Here is a 19,904-nt window from a genome sequence, read left to right as displayed (position 1 = left end):
AAAGGGTTAATAAGGTTGAAATTTAATTTTTGGATGCAAATTTTTTTTTAATTTAAAATATTGGATGAAAGTACTTTAATATATTATTATAATCGATTTTTCTGTGTTAATTTCAATGCTATTTGAAGGCAAAGAATTGGGTCGTTCATTGCGATCCACCCTCTTAAGTCAACCACCTTCAACATGTGTTGCTCGTGAGCACCACGGTGTTCCTCGAAGCACCAAGAGTGCTCAGTGCTTGTGTCCGATTTCGTGCTCACGAGCACTGTTGAGAGCAACGCTTCGATTAAACACCCTGCAAAAATTTCATTCGAAGATCACAATTTTGCAGATTTTGCACGAACACCTATGTCAAAGTTGCCGTCAGGGGTGCTCTTCGTCTGATGATGGGCATATGCAGCGCTCGCAACTCGAGGAAGGTCGGAGACCTTCGCAATTTAATCGCAAAAGCACCACTACAACGATGGTGGACTGCTAAAAAGTGATATTGTTATGATTTTACAAAAGGAGTACGAGACGTTGTACGTACGTTTTTGTACAGTCCAGTAGATGTCATTGTTATCGCATCACATTTACTGGTTGAAATGTCCCTCCGTTGTTCGGGAACATTTTCGATGATAGATGGCTGCTGTCATAAATGGGAGGAGGGGGGGCTCCATGCAGCACCTCCTAGAGATAGATGGCCTCCGCACTCTGCTTGTAACGTCAGTAAGTAGTCTATTTTCCCTAAGAATATTCAAGGGAAAAAATTCCCGTATCATCGTTGTGAGGAAAAGAAATGATCGGGCTTAGAATTGGCTATTTCTATGATCCACATTCAATCACTATGCGGTATTTGTGAGCCAATCAGGTATATTCTACGCCAAAATAAGAAGAAAGGAAATAGGATGCTGTGTTTCAAAATGTGGCAAACTTGCTAGGTAGTCTGAATGACGTTTATGGCAAACAGTGCAGAGGCCTTCTATCTCTAGGAGGTTCTGGTCCATGGCAGACACCAAGATTTCTGGGGGGTGGGGGATCCATAACTCACGGTCGTATTCACCGACAGAGTTTAAACTACAATCACAGGTGAAAAGATTGGAAATCGACACGGATTGGTTAAACTCGCGATTTTTACCAATTCGTGTCGATCTCTAATCCTCTAACCTGAGATTGTAGGTTATATACGGCCGTAAAAGTATTTGGGAAACGCTATTATAGACGATTTCGACTTTTCATGAAGACATTAAAAACAAAAACGCCTAAAGAAGATTTAAGAGAAAGAGGGAGTTTATTTTTTCGTATCTTTGTATTATTACACGAGCATTCATTCATCCCACCATAAACTTAGATAAGGAATGTTCTCCAAAATTGGCGAGAACTCTCTCTCTCAAATTCTATGTATAGCCGCGAAAACGACGACGTAGACGACGAACAGGACTCTATCGATGGCCGCGCCGACGAGCATCCACTCGTCTTTTGCGGAAGGGTGGTTGATGACCTGTTCGGAATCCTCCTTCAGCTGTATCTTGTCCACGGCCGTGCCGTCCAGCCACCTGGCGTAGATCGCGATGTTTCTACCGACGGGACCCGACAGCAGGTTGACGATGACTTCGGGAGGATGGGTCGGTCCCTCGATGCTGCTGATGTTGATCACGACCACCTCGAGCAGGACCGCCGATGCCACCGCGTACAGCGTCGACGACAGGAAAGACACTGCGGGGAAAACAAAACATTCATGTATATAATGATTCCCATACACTTAATTATACGGGGTGAACTGCACCCCGTATGGCAGGTGGCAGTTTTTGGCGAAAAAATTTGATTTTGCAGAGAAAAAACCCACAAGGCGACATGACATGACCTCTGTAGATAACTCGAAACGAGACAAGACAGGATTGCTATCAAGCAGGGATCCAGGGAGGGAGGACGATCGCTTTTCCCAAGAACCAAATAATATTAGAGTCATAATATGTCTGCCTTCTTTTGCAGCTGAAGATGTCTGCCTCATCTTCTTCAACAACTGAAGATGTCTGTCTCCACTCCATTCGCAGTTGAAAATGTCTGCCCCCACTACATTCGCAGCTGAAGACAAGGGCGTATCGAGGGGGGGGGGGGCCCGAAATGTGAGAAAATGACCAGAGAAAGGGAAAAAGATGGCCAAATCTATTGTTCTATCACTTTGCCCCCCCCCCCCGAACAAAATCTCTGGGCTCCGAAATTCCTAGGCTACGCCCCTGGTTGAAGATGCCTACCCAGCCTTCATTTGCAGCTGAAGATGCCTGCCCAGCCTTCATTCGCAGCTGAAAAGATACCTACACAGCCTTCATTCGCAGCTTAAGATGTCTGCCTTCGCTCGGGTGATAGAAGGGGGGGGGGGGTAGATAGGAACGATCGCTCTTCCCAAGAGCCGAATAATATGGGGAAGTTTGACTGTCCTGTATTTTACGGGACGATACAACGAACTTGAAAAATTCGCCCATCTTGACACATCGTACTGGATTCGCATATGGTTGCTATGGTGTTTCAGGTCCCACGTGGGCACGGCTATTCCCCTCCCCTCCCCCCTTTCGTTTGACAAATCAGGAGAAGTTTACCCTGTACAATGATTTCCCATGATCATCGTGGTTACGCTCACGAAGCTTGATACATAGGAAATACTCACCAGCTATGAGAGGATAAATCGGCGACCTGGTCTGGATGGCCACGTACACGATGAGCAGGCTCAGTATCAGCAACAGAACGGGTCCCAATACCAGCTTTTTGCCGGAATCAGGACGGATAAAGAACATGGCTAGGGTGAGAGCCATCACCAGCACGCAGGGTGACCAGGTGACCTTCAGTTCCGCTGGATACCGGCGCACCATCGGCAGCTTGACGAAGACGGTTATGTACGGTTCCTCGCAGCAGTTGTAGTGGTTCACCTCACGAGTGATATTCACCTGATCTTCGAGGAGATCCCATCTTTGGTAGAAGAGAATAAGAACAAAATAATCTACCCCTCCTATTGGCTAAGAAATTAATAAACAGGTAACAAAATTTGTAGCCTATTGCAAAACGTGACCGGAAAATTCACCGACCTCAGTTCGACATAAGTGATTGATCGAGTGAAAAAAAGAACGAGTGAGTGAATGAATGAGCGAGTGAATGAACGATTGAGTGAGTAGATGAACGAGTGAATAAATGATCGAGTGAAAAAATGAACGAGTGAGTGAGTGAATGAATAATCAACTAGTGAACGAGTGTGAATTAATGAATGAGAGTGTGAGAGTGAATGAATGAACGAACCGGCTGTCACAAAAGAAAGCTCGATCTCGCTTACTCACCAGGTCACTCAGTGAATCACTAGGTAGCTCATTCTATCACTCACTCACTGTGTCCCCCCCCCTCTCTCTGTCACTCACTCATTCACCAGGTTATGTATTGAGTGATATATCATTATATCCACTTACTCACTAGGTCACTCACTTACTCTCCCTAGATAATTCATTTACTCACCAAGTCATTCACTCACAATATCACTCGATAACTCTCTCTCAATAGGATGGTCATTCACTTGATCTCCAGGTCACTCATTTACTCCCTAGGTCACTAGCTCACTATTTTCAATTACTCACGAACTTTCAATTAGAAAGTTGTTGCCCTAAGGGACCATATAAAAATTTAGATTTTTTTACTTTATTACGCACTGTATTCTCACTCTCAATACAGGGTAATTTTTGAACGCATTTTGAATTTTTTTTCCCAAATTGCAACCATACCTCTATGACAGAAGATAAAGTACGAAATAAAGGCCGTATTAGCAGGACACCCTGTAATATAGTCTGTCGCAGAAGTATATTGTACCGATGTTTCAAATTGTGAATGAAGTGTGACGATTGAATATTTGTGCCGTTTTAGGCCCGTTGCTCCCGTTGGCCCGTCTCTGCGGGGAGACTTCAGAGCTATAATACTTTAAAAAAATGACGACATTGGGGGAAAAATATGAATTGGTCGCCTTAAAGGTTTTTCCTATTAGATTTAGGTCCGGCTCATAAATAGCTGAACATCGCAATTCACGCCATTTATCGGTAAACGTTGTAATGGTGGATGCAGATGTAGGAAGTGTGAATAGAAAGCGTTGACCACAGTTGGGAAAAAAAACAACTCAAAATGAATGTGCTACGCGCGTAGCACAGTTCCAGAGCACTTAAGCGGCCCGGACACATTTCCAGATCACTTGGATCCGCGAAACATTCAGAGATCACTAAAGTGGCTCTGTAAGGCACTTACCAATAGGGGGGGGCGGGTGATGTTACTTCAAGTGGCTACAAACTATCGAGAGGTTTTCCTCGTTTTTGACGCACTGAGTAAGATGCCATTAAAAATATTTCATATTTTCACAAAGGGTGGTGGTTGATGACGTAAGCATTATCCAAATCCCCCTTCCCCCCTCGTCATCAAAAATTAGCAAATCGGAAGCACCCCCCCCCCCCCATCGATGATGACGTAATACTTGAACGGCCGCAAAGCGGAGATAGACTTGAAAGTGTGGGGGGCACCGTCATTATTGCTGGGGAGGGGGGGGCACGATGATGATGACGTCAATTTTCAAATTCTCATATATGCATTAGATCAGTCGACTCCACCTTTGACGCTGGGGCGGGCATTGCCTCCCCCCACGCACCCCCCCCCCCGTATCTCCACCCATGCTTTAAACAGTGTACAGTTAGGGAGTGTCGGAGTCACTCCCTAAGTTGGAATGCCGGAGTATGTGTTTTTCGTTCTTTAGGTGTGGATCCCTGGACGTATTCATGTTGTTAGAGTTGAGCTTTTCTCATGCACTGCTGGTGCAGCCATCTGTCTTACATATTCCCAACTGATATAGAATTTGTATAAGACTGAAGATGATAATTCTTGAATTTTGATGTCGCGCGTGTGAATATCGTGTTCAAGGTCTGCCTGCTCTTTTGACTAGAATTGGGCTGAAACGGGGGGCAAAACTATACAAATCCGCCCCCGAGTACAAATATTGGAAATATTGATTGTGAAAGGTCTTTAGACCGATGGGTGAGTAAAGAATCGACCATAGACCGGGATCCGGAAATTCCGTCTCCCTCTCGCCCTGGACTCTTCACCTGCCTTGACCGTATGAGTGACAGAGTGATTGGGTGAGTGACCGTATGAGTGACAATATAAGCGGCTGAGTGTCAGTGAGTGACCACGCTCACTTGGTCTCTCACGCTGTCTTATACTGACACACCGATGCGGTCGTTCACTCAAATGGTCACTCACCCTTCAATTGACCACTCATACTCTTTCTTTCAAACCGAGCACAACTCAGGTCTATCGCCATCTATGGGCGATTTACTACCTAGTGGGGAGTTGTGCCGGAACTGTAACTGCGTGTGCACCTAACAGTCTGAGTGCGTATGTAATGTTGTGTTTGATTTTTCAGTGCTGCCATCTGTATTTCAGAAGTGAAGTGAGTGATGTGTTATGATTGAATTGCATTTGTACTGTTTGTAGGTCTGTTGCTCTCTGTGGCGAGACTTTTTTTTAAAGGGGAGATCTCGGCTCTTGAAGTTGGGAACCACGGAAAACCAACTTCAGCCGACCACCACTGTGGCGACGGTCACTCATACTGTCACTCAGGGGTCGTTCAAGTATTACGTCAGCATCGAGGGGGGAGGGGTTTCGGAGGGGTTCCACTCACTTCGTTACTCCCCCGGTTAGGGCAGACGAAATGGCAGAGGCGGAATGTCGAGGGCGAATTGTCAGGTGTAGACTATCGGGGCGAATCGTCGAGGGTGGAATGTCGGGGACGAAACTTCTGGGGCGAAATGTTGGAGGCGAAATTTCCGTAAACCCCATGGACCCACATCATCAAAGAATTGAGTCGAGGATGCATCACCTCTATCAAGTTCCATGATAGGATTGGCATCATGCTGATTTGAATTCAAGAATACGGGTGCTCTTCTACTGATGACGGGACAGGGACGGTGCTCGCAGCTAAAAGGGGAAAAAGGGGGGGGGGAAAGAATGAAGATGTCTTTATATATATAATCGTAATTGTGCACATACCTCGGATTGCTGTCTATGAACTCGTCCATGTATAGTTTCTGGTCATAGATCGACAGGTCGACTTGCCATCCGTCCAGAGTCCAACATCCGAACACCAGCTTGCACTCAATCCTATTGTAGGGATACGTCCCGACGGCGCTATCCATCGGGCAGTAGGTGGTCGTAACTGCAGGCGGCACCATCAACACGTCACCGCTGTGATATATGACCACGTGGGTGTTCATCATCGGGTCCACGTTCCAACTGTAGCTGGAATTGGGAAGACAGTTAATTAGATAAACAGTTAATTCTTTACCAACGACGCGTCGCTCGAATATTATGCATAATCACCGGTAAAAGTTTCAACCTTAGGGAAAAATTTATCAAACTTTGCACTGAGAAAATTATAAAAAAAAAATGTTCTGCGATTATGCATGATAACCGGTTATTATGTATATACTCTAACCGGATTCATATTACACATTTACCGTAACATATACATAAATACCTGTTATACACCCGGATATCCGGTTGCCACACCATATGATCAGGGACGTTGATGACGTTCAATCCGTGATAATCCTCAGGGTTCCAAGCGAGTCGGAAATCGTTCCAGTGCTGATCACAGCCGGAAAAACAAAGGTGCATTTGTATGAGGAGGTGCATTAATGGGGATTCCATCACTCGATTCAGGGATGTGTACCACCTGCTCCTCGTCGGTCCGAAGTCAGGACCGGTTCGTATAATTAGCTAAAGACTATTACTACTACTTGTAACTACGTACATGCAATTTTCGTACTATATTTTGAAAGTTGCAATTACGTGAATCTTCGTCATGTTATGAAGGTCGGCCGATCTCCGAGGAAGGCTTTTTCAAATAGCTGACAGAGGGAGGGTTCTTAACCTATCGGTCACGTGGGAGCTTTCGAGATGCATGGCCCCCACAAGGGGTGGGCTGACAAGGCTCCAGCCCTGGGGCCCGGGATGATTTTCACCTTTTTTTGTTTTTTCACGCTTTAAATTCATCATAAAGGGGCCCCGTGAAAATCTGGTCGGGGGCCCGCATAAGATCCTGGCCTGGGGCCCTGTTCCAGGATGTGGGGGGCCATGCCGAGATGGATAGTCCGAATCCTCCTACTGCTAGAGATTTTTGAGCTATGGGTCATCAGATTTAATTCGCAGGTTCTCCCAAGAGACGGGTCGTACAAATTCACTTACGGCCAGGGATTCTTGAGCTATGGATTACGATCCCAGACTTGATTTTCTGGGGCTTGTGAGATAGGTCGTACGAATCCACTTACAGAAAGGGATTCTTAAGATGCTTGAACTATACATTCACCACATCCACATTTCTCTGCGGAGATTCGTTTGTGGATTCTTAAACTATGGGTCGCAACTCAAACTTGATTTGCGGGGGTTTGGGAGATAGGTCGTACGAATCCACTCGCAACCAGGGATTCTTATGCTCTCCCTTCTTTCCTACTCTTTCAAACTGAGCACACCTCCGGTACTATCGCCATGAGCAATTCACTACCAAACTTGCCGTAAGGGGTGCTCTTCTTTTGATGATGGGTACAGGCAGTGCTCGCGACTAGCAAAAGTTTACAGACCTCTACCGGAAGTGTGGGTATCCAACGGCTTGAGCGCGTATATAGTGTTGTGTCCGATTTTTCAATGCTGTCATCTGTATTTCAAAATTGAAGTGTAACGACTGAATACTTGTGCCATTGTAGGCCTGTTGCTATCTGTGGCGAGACTTTTTAACGGGGAGATCGGCTCACATTCGCGTCCCGAAGTTGGGAACCACGGAAAAACCAACTTCAACTGACCACCACTGTGGGGGGGGGGGCCCTATATCCTCCCCCGGGTTCGAACCTGGGACAGCAACCTTCGCGGTATTACCACCACGCCACTCGGGTGCTAGTGGGAGGGGTTTGAACCCGGAACTTTGCGATGTCGGGCAGTCACTATGACCACCACAGTGATTGGGAGCGGGATTTATAAGCTACGTCACAACACAAACTTGATACACTGTGGCTTGTGAGATAGGTCGCATGAATCCACTTACAGCGAGGGATTCTAAAGCTATGGGTCGCAAACCAGACTTGATTCGTACGGGCTTCCTAGACGAGTCGTATAACACTTACAATGCTGTTATAAATGCACTTATTGCGTTACTGATTTCGAAAACAAACAGTCCATGGGACGCGAAGGTGATCTTGCAGCTTATTTTCGGTCGCAGCTAGAAAAGGTCAAGAACCGCAGAGCTAAGGACTAAAAAAGGACTAAATGCTCGACGACAAGAATATGGTACACCTCCCTGATCCTGATTATTCATTAGGAAGGACGACTTACCAGAATAAGCAACGAATCCAACCACAACAGGGATCTGTCTTCTATCTGGTTAAGGAAGAAGAAAACCACAAGTTATATTATCACTAACTAATCGAAAAACTTTCAAAATGTTCATTTGGTTTTAGTGGTTTTTTTTTTTTTGGTTACTGGTTCAGTAAAACCTCGTTATAGCGTACCGTTTAATAACGAACTTCCAGGTATGAACACAAGGTCGTAACTATGATTTTGAGGGGGGGGGGTGCAGTAGCGTATTTACAGGGGAAGTGGACTATAGTCCAGGACAGCAAGTTCGGAGGGAGCGGCAAATTTGAGGAACGAGTGGTTGCAAGCCATAGAGCGAGAGAGAGATAAGCCTCTGCGTAGGCAGCGAGGAATCAGGCCAGTGAATGACCAAACGAATGACCTATAGAGTGGTCATTGTTAGTATTGTAAGCATGTGAGTGGACAAAAGATTGTATAGGCACGTAAGTGATCTAGAGTGCGTGCGTGCAAGCGTGTCAATGACCAAAACAGTGAGCTAGAAAGCAAGGGATCAGGTCAGTGAATGACCTCTTAACCAGAACATATGGCCCGCCGCTCTGTCTCAAAGAAGAGATTCTTTTGGTCACTCATGCCCACCTTCTTATGTAACGCAGAGAGCGGGGGGGGGGGGGCAGGTCAGTTAGTCCGATTTGGTAAACCCTAAATGCAGCCAGTTTTTGAGGTTTAAACTGCGATTTGGAGAGGACAACAAGGCCATGGGCGGAGTTACGAGGGGGGCGTGGGGGACATTGCCCTCCCCCCAGCGTCAAAGGTGGAGTCGACTGATCTAATGTATATATGAATTGACATAATCATCATCGTGCCCTCCCCCCCCCCCACCCCAGACTTCCAAGTCTATCTCCGGCTATGAACAAGGCTGAAAAAATCTCCAAAAATTTGGATATCCGAATGAATAATTTATATATTTTATATGCTAGCCTCTGGCATGTGGTTGAAAAAAGCCCCTAACGAATTATTTGGCGAAACTGAATTTCGCCAAAAGCTCCGCCCCTCGTGATGTCTTGCTTTCTTGCTCGTAGTAACTCTATAGTAGTGACTAATCACTGCGTGTTAAAGCCTCTCGTGTTACTAAGAGTGCGAGGACTGTAATTACGCTCCCCGACTATGTTGCACAATGGATTTTCTCAGCCCCGTGAGGCAATTATTACAATTGATCAATTTTCTTGAAGCAATGTTGAGTGTCATTGTGCGACTCCTCGGTGAAAAGTGACTGTCGCTGCATACATACATACCAGGTCGATGATGTATTTGGGTGCCATCGACAGATAGACGACGGTCGTATTGCTGTGGTGCGTGATCGGCCGGACTTTCTTGTCGTACTGCTGCTCCTTGAAAAGTTTGTCCATCACCCTCTTGATGTTCGATAGTTGGGGAGCGCTTTTGGCGTCTTCGGCCGATTCGGTCACTTGGGCCATCGTCACACCTGTAATCGTCCAATGTAAGAGTAAATCGTCATGGGAGAAAAAAAGCATTTGAAACTTACCCCTATATACCCCTGCAACCCTTGAACATTGCTGGAACGATTTGAAACGACAATTCATCATAAACGACAATTCACTTCACCTTTGGTACGTTTCACCCCCGGAAATTTCGCCTGCCCTGCCCGAGTGAGTGACCAAGTAATTGGGTGGGTGAGTGACCAAGTTAGTAACTGATTGTATAAGTGACCATATAAATGGGCGAGTGACCGTATGAGTAGGCAAGGAACTGTATGAGTGAGAGACGGTATGTGTGACCAAGAGAGTATGTAATTGACTGCATCAGTTCGTGACCGTATGAGTGACAACACTCACTTAATCTCTCATACGGTCACCCACCCGCTGACTTGTTCTCTCATACGGTCACCCACCCGCTGACTTGTTCTCTCATACGGTCACCCACCCGCTGACTTGTTCTCTCATACGGTCACCCACCCGCTGACTTGTTCACTCATACGGTCCCTTCAATTGGTTACTCATACAGTCACCAAGTTGATGACTAATACGGTCACTCCCGCAGTCAAGGCAAGTGGAATGTCAAGGGCGAAACCCAACGATGACGATGTCCGTAGAGCCATGTCGGATGAAAAAAAAAAAAAAATTACCAGGAAAATGACAATCTTCCTTAGAAATCTCCGTCAAACACCCGCATAGGACCTTCCCCCCCCCCCATCTTCACCCTGTTACTTGCGAGCACCGATGAGCTAAACGAAGCACCTCAGGGTGATTGTGACGTTCATCATTCATTGAAATTGCTTCAAGGGTTTTAAGTAATGCTGAGTTTGAGAGTATAACAGAAATGCGACACATGGGGTGCTCTTCTGATGACGGGCCTAGTCCATGTTTGAGGCTTAAATAAAGGAGGACCCCTTTCCCCCCAATTTAATATAACGCTGGTGGTAAAGGAAAAAGGACGGGTCGATCTAGTGGCACTAGACTGGTGCACACATGCTTAACACTATGACCCGAGCGCCAAATGTGCCCTCAGAATAATGTGATGTGGCCGGCGACCTCAACCCTAATTTTTTTAATGCACTGAGTGGCACATTTACAGACCCAAGGAACATTTACAGATCACATAAATGACCAAGAAACATAAGCAAGTCCCAGAAAGAAAGGACTTACGTATGCCTCATACGACGCGTCTTGGCTCGTTATACACTGAAGAGCCAAAAGAACTGGTCCATCTGCCTAATGTCGTGTAGGGCCCCCGCAGAAGTGCCGCAACACGACGTGGCATGGACTCGACTAATGTCTGAAGTAGTGCTGGAGGTAATTAATTGACACAATGTTTCCTGCAGGGCTGTCCATAAATCCGTAAGAGGGGGTGGAGATCTCTTCTGAACAGCACGTTGCAAGGCATCCCAGATATGTTCAATAATATTCATGTCTGGGGATTTAGGCGGCCAGCGGAAGTGTCTAAAGTTAGAAGAGTGTTCCTGGAGCCACTTTCGTAGCAATTCTGGACGTGTGGGGTGTCGCATTGTCCTGCTGAAATTGTCCAAGTCCGTCGGAATGCACAATGGACATGAATGGGTGCAGGTGATCAGACAGGATGCTTACGGACCTGTCACCTGTCAGAGTCGTATCTACACGTATCAGGGGTCCCATATCACGCCAACTGCACACGCCCCATACCATCACAGAGCCTCCACCAGCTTGAACAGTCCCCTGTTGACATGTAGGGTCCATGGAGTCATGAGGTTGTCTCCATACCCGTACACGTCCATCAGCTCGAAGCAATTGGAACCGAGACTCGTCAGACCAGGCAAGGTGTTTCCAGTCCTCAACAGTCCAATGTCGTTGTTGTCGGGCCCAGGCGAGGCGTAAAGCTTTGTGTCGTGCAGTCATGGCTCAGTATTGAAATCTGCAGCAATTTGCGGAAGGGTTGCACGTCTGTCACGTTTAATGATTCTCGTCAGTCCCGTTCTTGCATGATCTTTTTCCGGCCGCAGCGATGTCGTAGCTTTAATTTTTTACCGGATTCCCGATATTCACGGTTCACTCGTGAAATGGTCGTACGTGAAAATCCAAATTTCATCGCTACCTCGGAGATGCTATGTCCCATCTCTCGTGCGCCGACCATAACACCACGTTCAAACTCACTTAAATCTCGATAACCGGCCATTGTAGCAGCAGTAACCGATTTAACAATTATGCCAGACACTTGTTGTGTTATATAGGCTTTGCCGACCCGCAGCGCCGTACTCTGATTGGTTCCATATCTCTTTATTTGCATACGCATGCCTGCACCAGTTCTTTTGGCTCTTCAGTTTATATTATGAGTGTATATTATCATTAAGCGACCAATAAAGTGATCTAGAGAGCAAGTTCCATTCAATAGAGTGACCTGGAGAGCAAGCTGCCAGAGAGCGACCTACAGAGAAAATGCCATCAGCGACCAATAGTGATCTAGAGAGCAAGTTGCCACTGAGCGACCAATAGTGACCTACAGAGCAAATGCCATTGAGGGACCAATAGTGACCTACAGAGCAAGTTGCCATTGAGCGACCAATAGTGACCTACAGAGCAAATGCCATTGAGGGACCAATAGTGACCTACAGAGCAAATGCCATTGAGGGACCAATAGTGACCTACAGAGCAAATGCCATTGAGGGACCAATAGTGACCTAAAGAGCAATGGACCAAGTCAGTGAATGAACGATTTAAAGAGTAACCCTTTAAAAGTGGACGATCATGGAAGAGACCAAAAGAGTCATGGGAAAGACAAAAGTGCGAGCATGCGGAGTGACACAGAGTCACTTAAAAAGCGAGGGACCAGGTCAGGGAACGACCAAAAGAGTTACCTTGAGAGTGTGTAAGCATAGGAGTGACCCAAAGTGAGCTAGAGACCAGGTTGGTAAGTGATCCTAGGAGTGAACTACAGCTTACAAGAGCATGCGAGCGACCAAAACAGTGATCAAGCATATGATTGATCAAAAGAGTGACCTAAAGAGCAAGCGTCTAGCTCAGAGGTCTTCGACCTTCTTCCAGTCGCGAGCACTGCCTGTACCCCATCATCAAAAGAAGAGCACCCTTACGCATGGCACGTTTAACATACGAATGCAGGAAATGACGATGATTTCAATCCTTGAATGCAATTCCTCTAAGGTGTTTAATTGGAGCGATAATCAAGTGCTCGCGAGTACGAAATTGAACATGAGCATCGAGCACTCTGGGTACTTTAGCGAGAACGTGGTGCTCGCTAGCAACGGGTCGAAGATGCCTGGTCTAGGTCATTGAGCAACCAACCACTAAAATAAAATCTAATCCTCTAAAAAAAATCCTGTGTTCATTAATTCAATAATTTTGGGGGCATTTGTTTTGTCCGGCGCCCATCATTAGACACGTCGCCGAGATGTTACTGATTCGGAGTTAGTCGCCGCCCCCAGATTCTAAAAATATACAAAAATGCGCCGGGGGGGGGGGGGCATGATTTTTTATTATATTTCCACAATGTTTCGATATTAATAATAACAAAATTTATATATACGTGATTTCAATTAAAATAAAATCAACAAATCCAAATACCGTTGCGCTCCCTGTTGATGAAAATTTAAACTCTGATCAGTAACCGTCAACCTGCATGTACAGCCATCTAGTAATGAGCTGGTGAACTTGCAAACGAGTTTCCAAGTATCAAAATGTTAATAAATGACAATATTCATTCTGATTTATTGTATCACAAAAATCAAACGGTGAAAATTTTCATTTCATTTGTCGTCTGCTCAATTCTGGGTCCTTTGTTTTTGACTTCTCCTTATTTACCAAAGGAATAGCTGAACTTGCCATTCAGTTCGGTTTGTGGGCGCAGGGCACCGTATCGAATGAAAATTTCTGCTGTCGTCTGATTCACATTCTAGCTTTTTTGTTTTTCGACGTCTCCTTATGCCCCAAACAATTAACTGTACTTGCTATTCAGTTCAGTTTGTAGGCTCCGCTCGTAGGGAACTGTACTGAATGACTGTCGTCTGCTTCATTATAGGTTCTTTGTTTTTAACGTCTCCTTATTCCCTAAAGAAATAGCTGAACTTGCCATTCAGTTCAGTTTGTGAGCTCCTCTCACGGGGAACTGCACTGAATGACTGTCGTCTGCTTCATTATTGGTTCTTTGTTTTTAACGTCTCCTTATTCCCCAAAGAAAGAACTGAACTTGTCATTCAGTTCAGTTTGAGGACTTTGTTAGAAAGGGACTGCACTGAATAAAAATTTATGCTTCTTGATCCAAATTTTATTCTCACCGCTCGAGTCGTTTATAATTGTTACAGTAGATGGCAGCACAAACAGTATGGATCAAAAGTGGAAATTTCCATTTAAGGAGTTCTAGGCAGTACCTCCTAGAGCAGGGGTCTTCAACGTATGGCCCGCTTTTCATTTTTAGGAAATAACTGAAAACATTGAAAGACGATTAAAAAGAAGGAAATAATACATTTTTTATTGAGTTCCCCCCCCCCCCTTCCGCATTGACAGCGTGCACCTGATATATTATCAGGGCCATTTTAAAAAATTGGGTGGAGAGCGGGGTTTAAAGCCCAAAAACTTTTAATTTTTGTTTAAAACTTTTTCTTAAATTTAAATTATTCTCTAATAAAATTAATTTACATTTTTAGAGAAGTCAGCGCATCCAAATAGACATACATAATTTACAGAAATGATCGCAAGCTTCTTAATGGAAAAAATAATTCCAAGTATTTGCAAGAAATAATTTCTGGATCATGTGAAGCAGCGAAGCAGCATGGCCGGAGAAACGGGGGGTGGGGACGGTATTGCCCCCCCCCCCATCGTCAAAGGTGGATCCGACCGACCTAATGTATATTCCTATATATGAATTGACATCATCATCATCATGCCCCCCCCCCCAGACTTTCAAGTCTATCTCTGCGTGAATATATATACAAACTGAAGAGCGAAAAAAACTGGTACAGGCATGCGTAGCCAAATAAAGAGATATGGAACCAATCAGAGTACGGAGCTGCGATCGGCAACGCCTATATAACACAACAAGTGTCTGGCACAGTTGTTAGATCGTTACTGCTGCTACAATGGCAGGTTATCGAGATTTAAGTGAGTTCGAACGTGGTGTTATAGTCGGTGCACGAGAGATGGGACATAGCATCTCCGAGGTAGCGATGAAATTTGGATTTTCACGTACGACCATTTCACGAGTGTACCGTGAATATCGGAATCCGGTAAAAAATTAAATCTACGACATCGCTGCGGCCAGAAAAAGATCATGCAAGAACGGGACCAACGACGAGAATCATTAAACGTGACAGACGTGCAACCCTTCCGCAAATTGCTGCAGATTTCAATGCTAGGCCATCAACAAGTGTCAGCGTGCGAACCATTCAACGAAACATCATCGATATGGGCTTTCGGAGCCGAAGGCCCACTCGTGTACCCTTGATGACTGCACGGCACAAAGCTTTACGCCTCGCCTGGGCCCGACAACACCGACATTGGACTGTTGAGGACTGGAAACACGTTGCCTGGTCTGACGAGTCTCCGTTCCAATTGCTTCGAGCTGATGGACGTGTACGGGTATGAAGACAACCTCATGAATCCATGGACCCTACATGTCAACAGGGGACTGTTCAAGCTGGTGGAGGCTCTGTGATGGTATGGGGCGTGTGCAGTTGGCGTGACATGGGATCCCTGATACGTCTAGATACGACTCTGACAGGTGCGCAAGCATCTTGTCTGATCACCTGCACCCATTCATGTCCATTGTGCATTCCGACGGACTTGAACAATTTCAGCAGGACAATGCGACACCACACACGTCCAGAATTGCTACAAAGTGGCTCCAGGAACACTCTTAACTTTAGACACTTCCGCTGGCCACCTAAATCCCCAGACATGAACATTATTGAACATATCTGGGATGCCTTGCAACGTGCTGTTCAGAAGAGATCTCCACCCCCCCTCTTACTCCTACGGATTTATGGACAGCCCTGCAGGATTCATGGTGTCAATTACCTCCAGCACTACTTCAGACATCAGTCGAGTTCATGCCACGTCGTTTTGCGGCACTTCTGCGTGCTCGCGGGGTCCCTACACGATATTAGGCAGGTGTACCAGTTCTTTTGGCTCTTCAGTGTATATACGAAGCAGTTTCAGAATTAATAACAGAAATGATTTTTAAAAAAAAATCAAAATAAGAAATGATAATTTCAGAATTAATGAAAGAAATGATTTCAGAATAAACAAAAATCTAAAATTATCCGGGACCCCTTTTTAAACTCGGGGGTCGTGTTGTCCAACCCATTTTATTACACCACTGTGCAGTGCTTTAGGTTCTTTAATAATATTGATTTTCTTGCATACCGCAAGAGTACTGATAGAGATAAATACCGCAGTATGACTTCGTGTGGTGGCCCGCGAGCTTCATAGGATGTTTGAATTTGGCCCGCAATGTCCGAAAGGTTGAATACAGTTGCCCTAAAGATCGAAGGATTCCACACGTGTTTCCAAATTCGTCTGTGACGTCACTAGGTGGTAAATCCCCCATAGATTGTGATAGATCCGAGTTGTGCTCGGTTTGAAAGAAAAGAAAGTACTTCTAGTATATAGCCCTAGCATCAGCTACTCTGTCGTCTTCATACTCCGGTTTGAAGAGAAGGGAAAGAAAACACAACAAAAATGCAGAGAAAATCGGTGAAACGCGCGGTGCACGACACATTTGACTCCCTCCAGAAGCAGTTTACTAATCACGCCTGACGTAAAACGCTGTCGTGAGGCGTATTGTGCTCTGTAGGAAAACAGTCATACTAATTTTCTTATTGGTGAGTGGACGGCGTGTCGCGCTGGACGATTCACGCGCCAATTACAGCCAAAAGAACTATCAAAGGCAAGTAAAGTTACAGCCACAAAAAAATGTCAAAGTTAGCCAAAAAAATTGTCAAAGTAAAGTTACAGTGAAAAATTGTCAAAGTAAAGTTACAGTGAAAAATTGTCAAAGTAAAGTTACAGTGAAAAATTTGTGGCAAGTAAAGTTACAGTGAAAAATTTGTGGCAAGTAAAGTTGTCAATTACAGCCAAAACAAATGTCAAAAGCAAGCAAAGTTACATCCAAAAACTATGTATGGAAAGTTACAGCAGAAAAAAATTGTCAAAAGAAAGTTACAGCCAAAAATTGTCAAAAAGACCTTTAGAATACCTGCCATATTCAATTTTGTAAACATTCCCAGCTGATCAACGATGAATTTAAATAGAAATATGTTCGGAAATCGGTGTGTTTTTTGAGATATTTGAAGGCTAACCATAATACGCTAATACCACAAATACATGTATAATACATTTAAACCTCGTTGAGGCGGAAAAAAACGCCGGAAATTCTTCGTATCAACCCTTTGAGCGACAGCAGAAATCACTGAGCCACCCCACGCCCTATAAAATGTTTTTTTTAAATGAAATAGGCACTCTTCGGATTTCCAGCTGGTGCAAACTAAGGAGTATATAGAAAGAATTACTTAGAGTTGGTCCCACGAAAATAAGTCTTACTAAGCGAAAAAACGTTTTAAGTGGCAACGTTATAAGCGGGATCGACTATACCACTTAATCTTGCCAATGCCACTTAAAGAGCTCACCGATAAAAACAACGCTTTTAATCATGTCCGATGTGAGAAAAAAATATTTATTTTTGGAGCACGCGAATTTGCCAAAGAACACGTTTTTTCAGTTTTCCTATTTTTTATACGTGTATTAATATTGTAGGGGGCGCGTAGAGTCCCCAGGTCGATAAGACACTCGCCTAAAGTACCAAAGGATGTTTAGAGGTGTCGCAGGTTTGATACCCGGTTCGTCCTTGTCAGAAAACTTTCCTGACACAGGGGTACAATTCGAAATCCAAAGTTAGAAAAAAAGTTCGAATTACCCGATTAATCTATATCCTGGATCTGTAAAATGACTACAAATTGCAACTTAATCATCAACATTCACGTGTGATAATAATTATCAATTATTAAAATTTTATCCGAAACTGTTTCCCAAATTTCTCAATAACTTATAATTATGATAATTGATGTTACCTGCTGCATTATTCCACTGTTCTGGAATTAGCATCACTGCAGGATTTCTTGACCATGTTCGAAGCCTGATTTATAGAAACAGTTCGTCATGAAACTGTTTTCCCAAATTTTGCTCATCATTCTTATTGTTCTCAAGGAAATACACTTTCATTAACGCATTACAATCAACTTTCCGATACTTTCCATACTCTTTTTATGACGTCAAAAAGATTCAGATTTTGAATGTTGTTAAACCTTGATCTATATGTTGAAAGGCATAATCGCTATTAAGAGGTACAGTCTCGATGCATTCCAGCTGAACAAGAGGAAAAACAGTTTTCAATGATCCTAAAAGAAGGGGATGTTTCCCACAAAAGGAAAGCATTGGAAGCCAAGACTGTGCACCAACCTCCTTAAATTCGACTGCGTACCCATATTTGAATTTTCCTCGAAATACAGTACTGTACTTTCACACCAGAATTTGTCAACTTCAATGAAAATAATTAGTCTTTTATAACTAATTAATAACCGATAAACTAAACTAAGGAAAAAAAAGCTTGAATCGGATCGAAAATTTTGTAAAGAAGTTTTCAATCTTAAATTCAAATTTATTATAATTAAGATACACTTGCCTGTACCGAAACACAGGAAACAGTATCCGACTACAACAAGTAGCAGGACCGATCCGGAACCCACCATGGCCTTAATTTTCTTGCCCGATGAATAATTAGATAATTCGAATAATAGTTGCGAACCTGGAAATGAAAAAGTTTCTTAAAGAATAATAAGAGAAAGAACGCCTCTTTCTTCTCTTTCTATTTCTTGCTTGGTTTTTGTTTTTCGGTGCCTGGCAGTGCCAAGAGAAGTGCGTGCGACGCCCGTGCAGAGACTCCAGTGACCCCCAAAGGCAAAAAAAAAACAATAACGTATTCAGTTTCACACGAATGGACTTCCCTACATTGATGTTTGCATCGTTATTAAGACTATTTATAGTTTCTATTTAGATCTTATGACATCGAGTTGAATTGGTTTTCAAGGAAGATCATGACTTTATGGTTAAATACCAGCGTTCATTGACCAAACCATTTTAGGAGAGGGGTGCACAACCTCCGACCCGCGTACCGAATGAGGCCCTGTTCCAAGACGTTCCATATGGCCCCAGAAAGGTGTTTCGGCAGAAAAGTATCATTGCACACAACACGATATAAACTGACCATGAAATACGGAAATCCATAAAGAGATTCAGATATATATATACGGGATATCGCAAATTATTGCAAAATAATTGTCGAAGGCAAGTGAAGTTACAGCCGAAAAATTGTCTAAAGCAATTTTCAGTGGGAAATAAAGTTGCCAATTACAGCCAAAAAATGCCAAATAATTGTCAAAAAGAAGTTACCGTCAAAAAAAATTTTCTATGCCAAATGAAACTGCCAATTACAGCCAAAAATATTGCCAAAAATGTTATTTTAAAAGTCATGAGGAAACTATCTCGCTTCGGTTTTTGAAATCAAGAATTAAGTTTCGTTGAAAATAAGGGGGAAAAAACGGGACATTTTTTTAATGAAAAACCCACGAACGGTAGAATTACCGTATATCTGGCCCATAGACTGAAAAGGTTGTGCACTATGTTTTAGGGCTATTGATGGGCATGTTATAATTAATTTTAGACGTTTTTATTTGGTCTTGCATACATAACTACTCTGTTTAATTGGGGGTGTCACGAATTCGGGTCTTCATGTTGAAAAAAAATAAATCATTTCCAATTATCATGTTTTTTTCTCACTCCAATAGCCCCACCTAGGGTTACCAGATTGCCGCTGTGGTGGTCATAGTGACGGACTCGCACAAACCCCACTGGCGCCACAGTGGTGGTCGGCTGAATTTGGTTATCTGTGATTCCCGACTTCGAGCCGAGTTCCCCCTCCCATTAAAAAGTCTCGCACCAGAGAGCAACTGGCCTACAAACGGCACAAATATTCAATCATTACACTTCACT

General features: G+C 44.1%; 1 protein-coding gene across 1 annotated transcript; it reads right to left on the bottom strand.

Annotated features, from left to right (window-relative positions):
* Positions 1–1,246: 1,246 nt before the first annotated feature.
* Positions 1,247–18,694, bottom strand: LOC149088688 (neuronal acetylcholine receptor subunit alpha-7-like). Its single transcript, XM_089248958.1, has 7 exons — positions 18,538–18,694; positions 9,651–9,841; positions 8,377–8,421; positions 6,530–6,639; positions 6,043–6,291; positions 2,645–2,943; positions 1,247–1,695 (listed from the first exon to the last, which is right to left on the bottom strand). Exons 1-7 carry the CDS (start codon positions 18,602–18,604, stop codon positions 1,370–1,372), a joined length of 1,287 nt encoding a protein of 428 aa, XP_089105084.1. The 5' UTR covers positions 18,605–18,694; the 3' UTR covers positions 1,247–1,369.
* Between the last annotated feature and the right edge of the window lie 1,210 nt (positions 18,695–19,904).

The sequence above is a fragment of the Pholcus phalangioides genome, unplaced genomic scaffold (genome assembly GCF_987345545.1).
Source record: "Pholcus phalangioides strain wild (caught in Gottingen) unplaced genomic scaffold, Ppha-v1.0 ptg000003l_1, whole genome shotgun sequence".
In the NCBI taxonomy this organism is placed as follows: domain Eukaryota; kingdom Metazoa; phylum Arthropoda; class Arachnida; order Araneae; family Pholcidae; genus Pholcus; species Pholcus phalangioides.
Note: the sequence above shows the minus strand (reverse complement) of the source record. Positions and strands in the feature narration are given on the sequence as shown.

What these genes read in the sequence shown, in the direction of transcription:
- LOC149088688 (XM_089248958.1), bottom strand. Translation starts at nt 18,604, where the DNA reads ATGGTGGGTTCCGGATCGGTCCTGCTACTTGTTGTAGTCGGATACTGT. An exon ending in CCAAATACATCATCGACCTG is followed by an intron (nt 8,422 to 9,650) that starts GTATGTATGTAT and finishes TTCCTTAACCAG; the next exon opens with ATAGAAGACAGATCCCTGTT. An exon ending in TGGATTCGTTGCTTATTCTG is followed by an intron (nt 6,640 to 8,376) that starts GTAAGTCGTCCT and finishes GGCTGTGATCAG; the next exon opens with CACTGGAACGATTTCCGACT.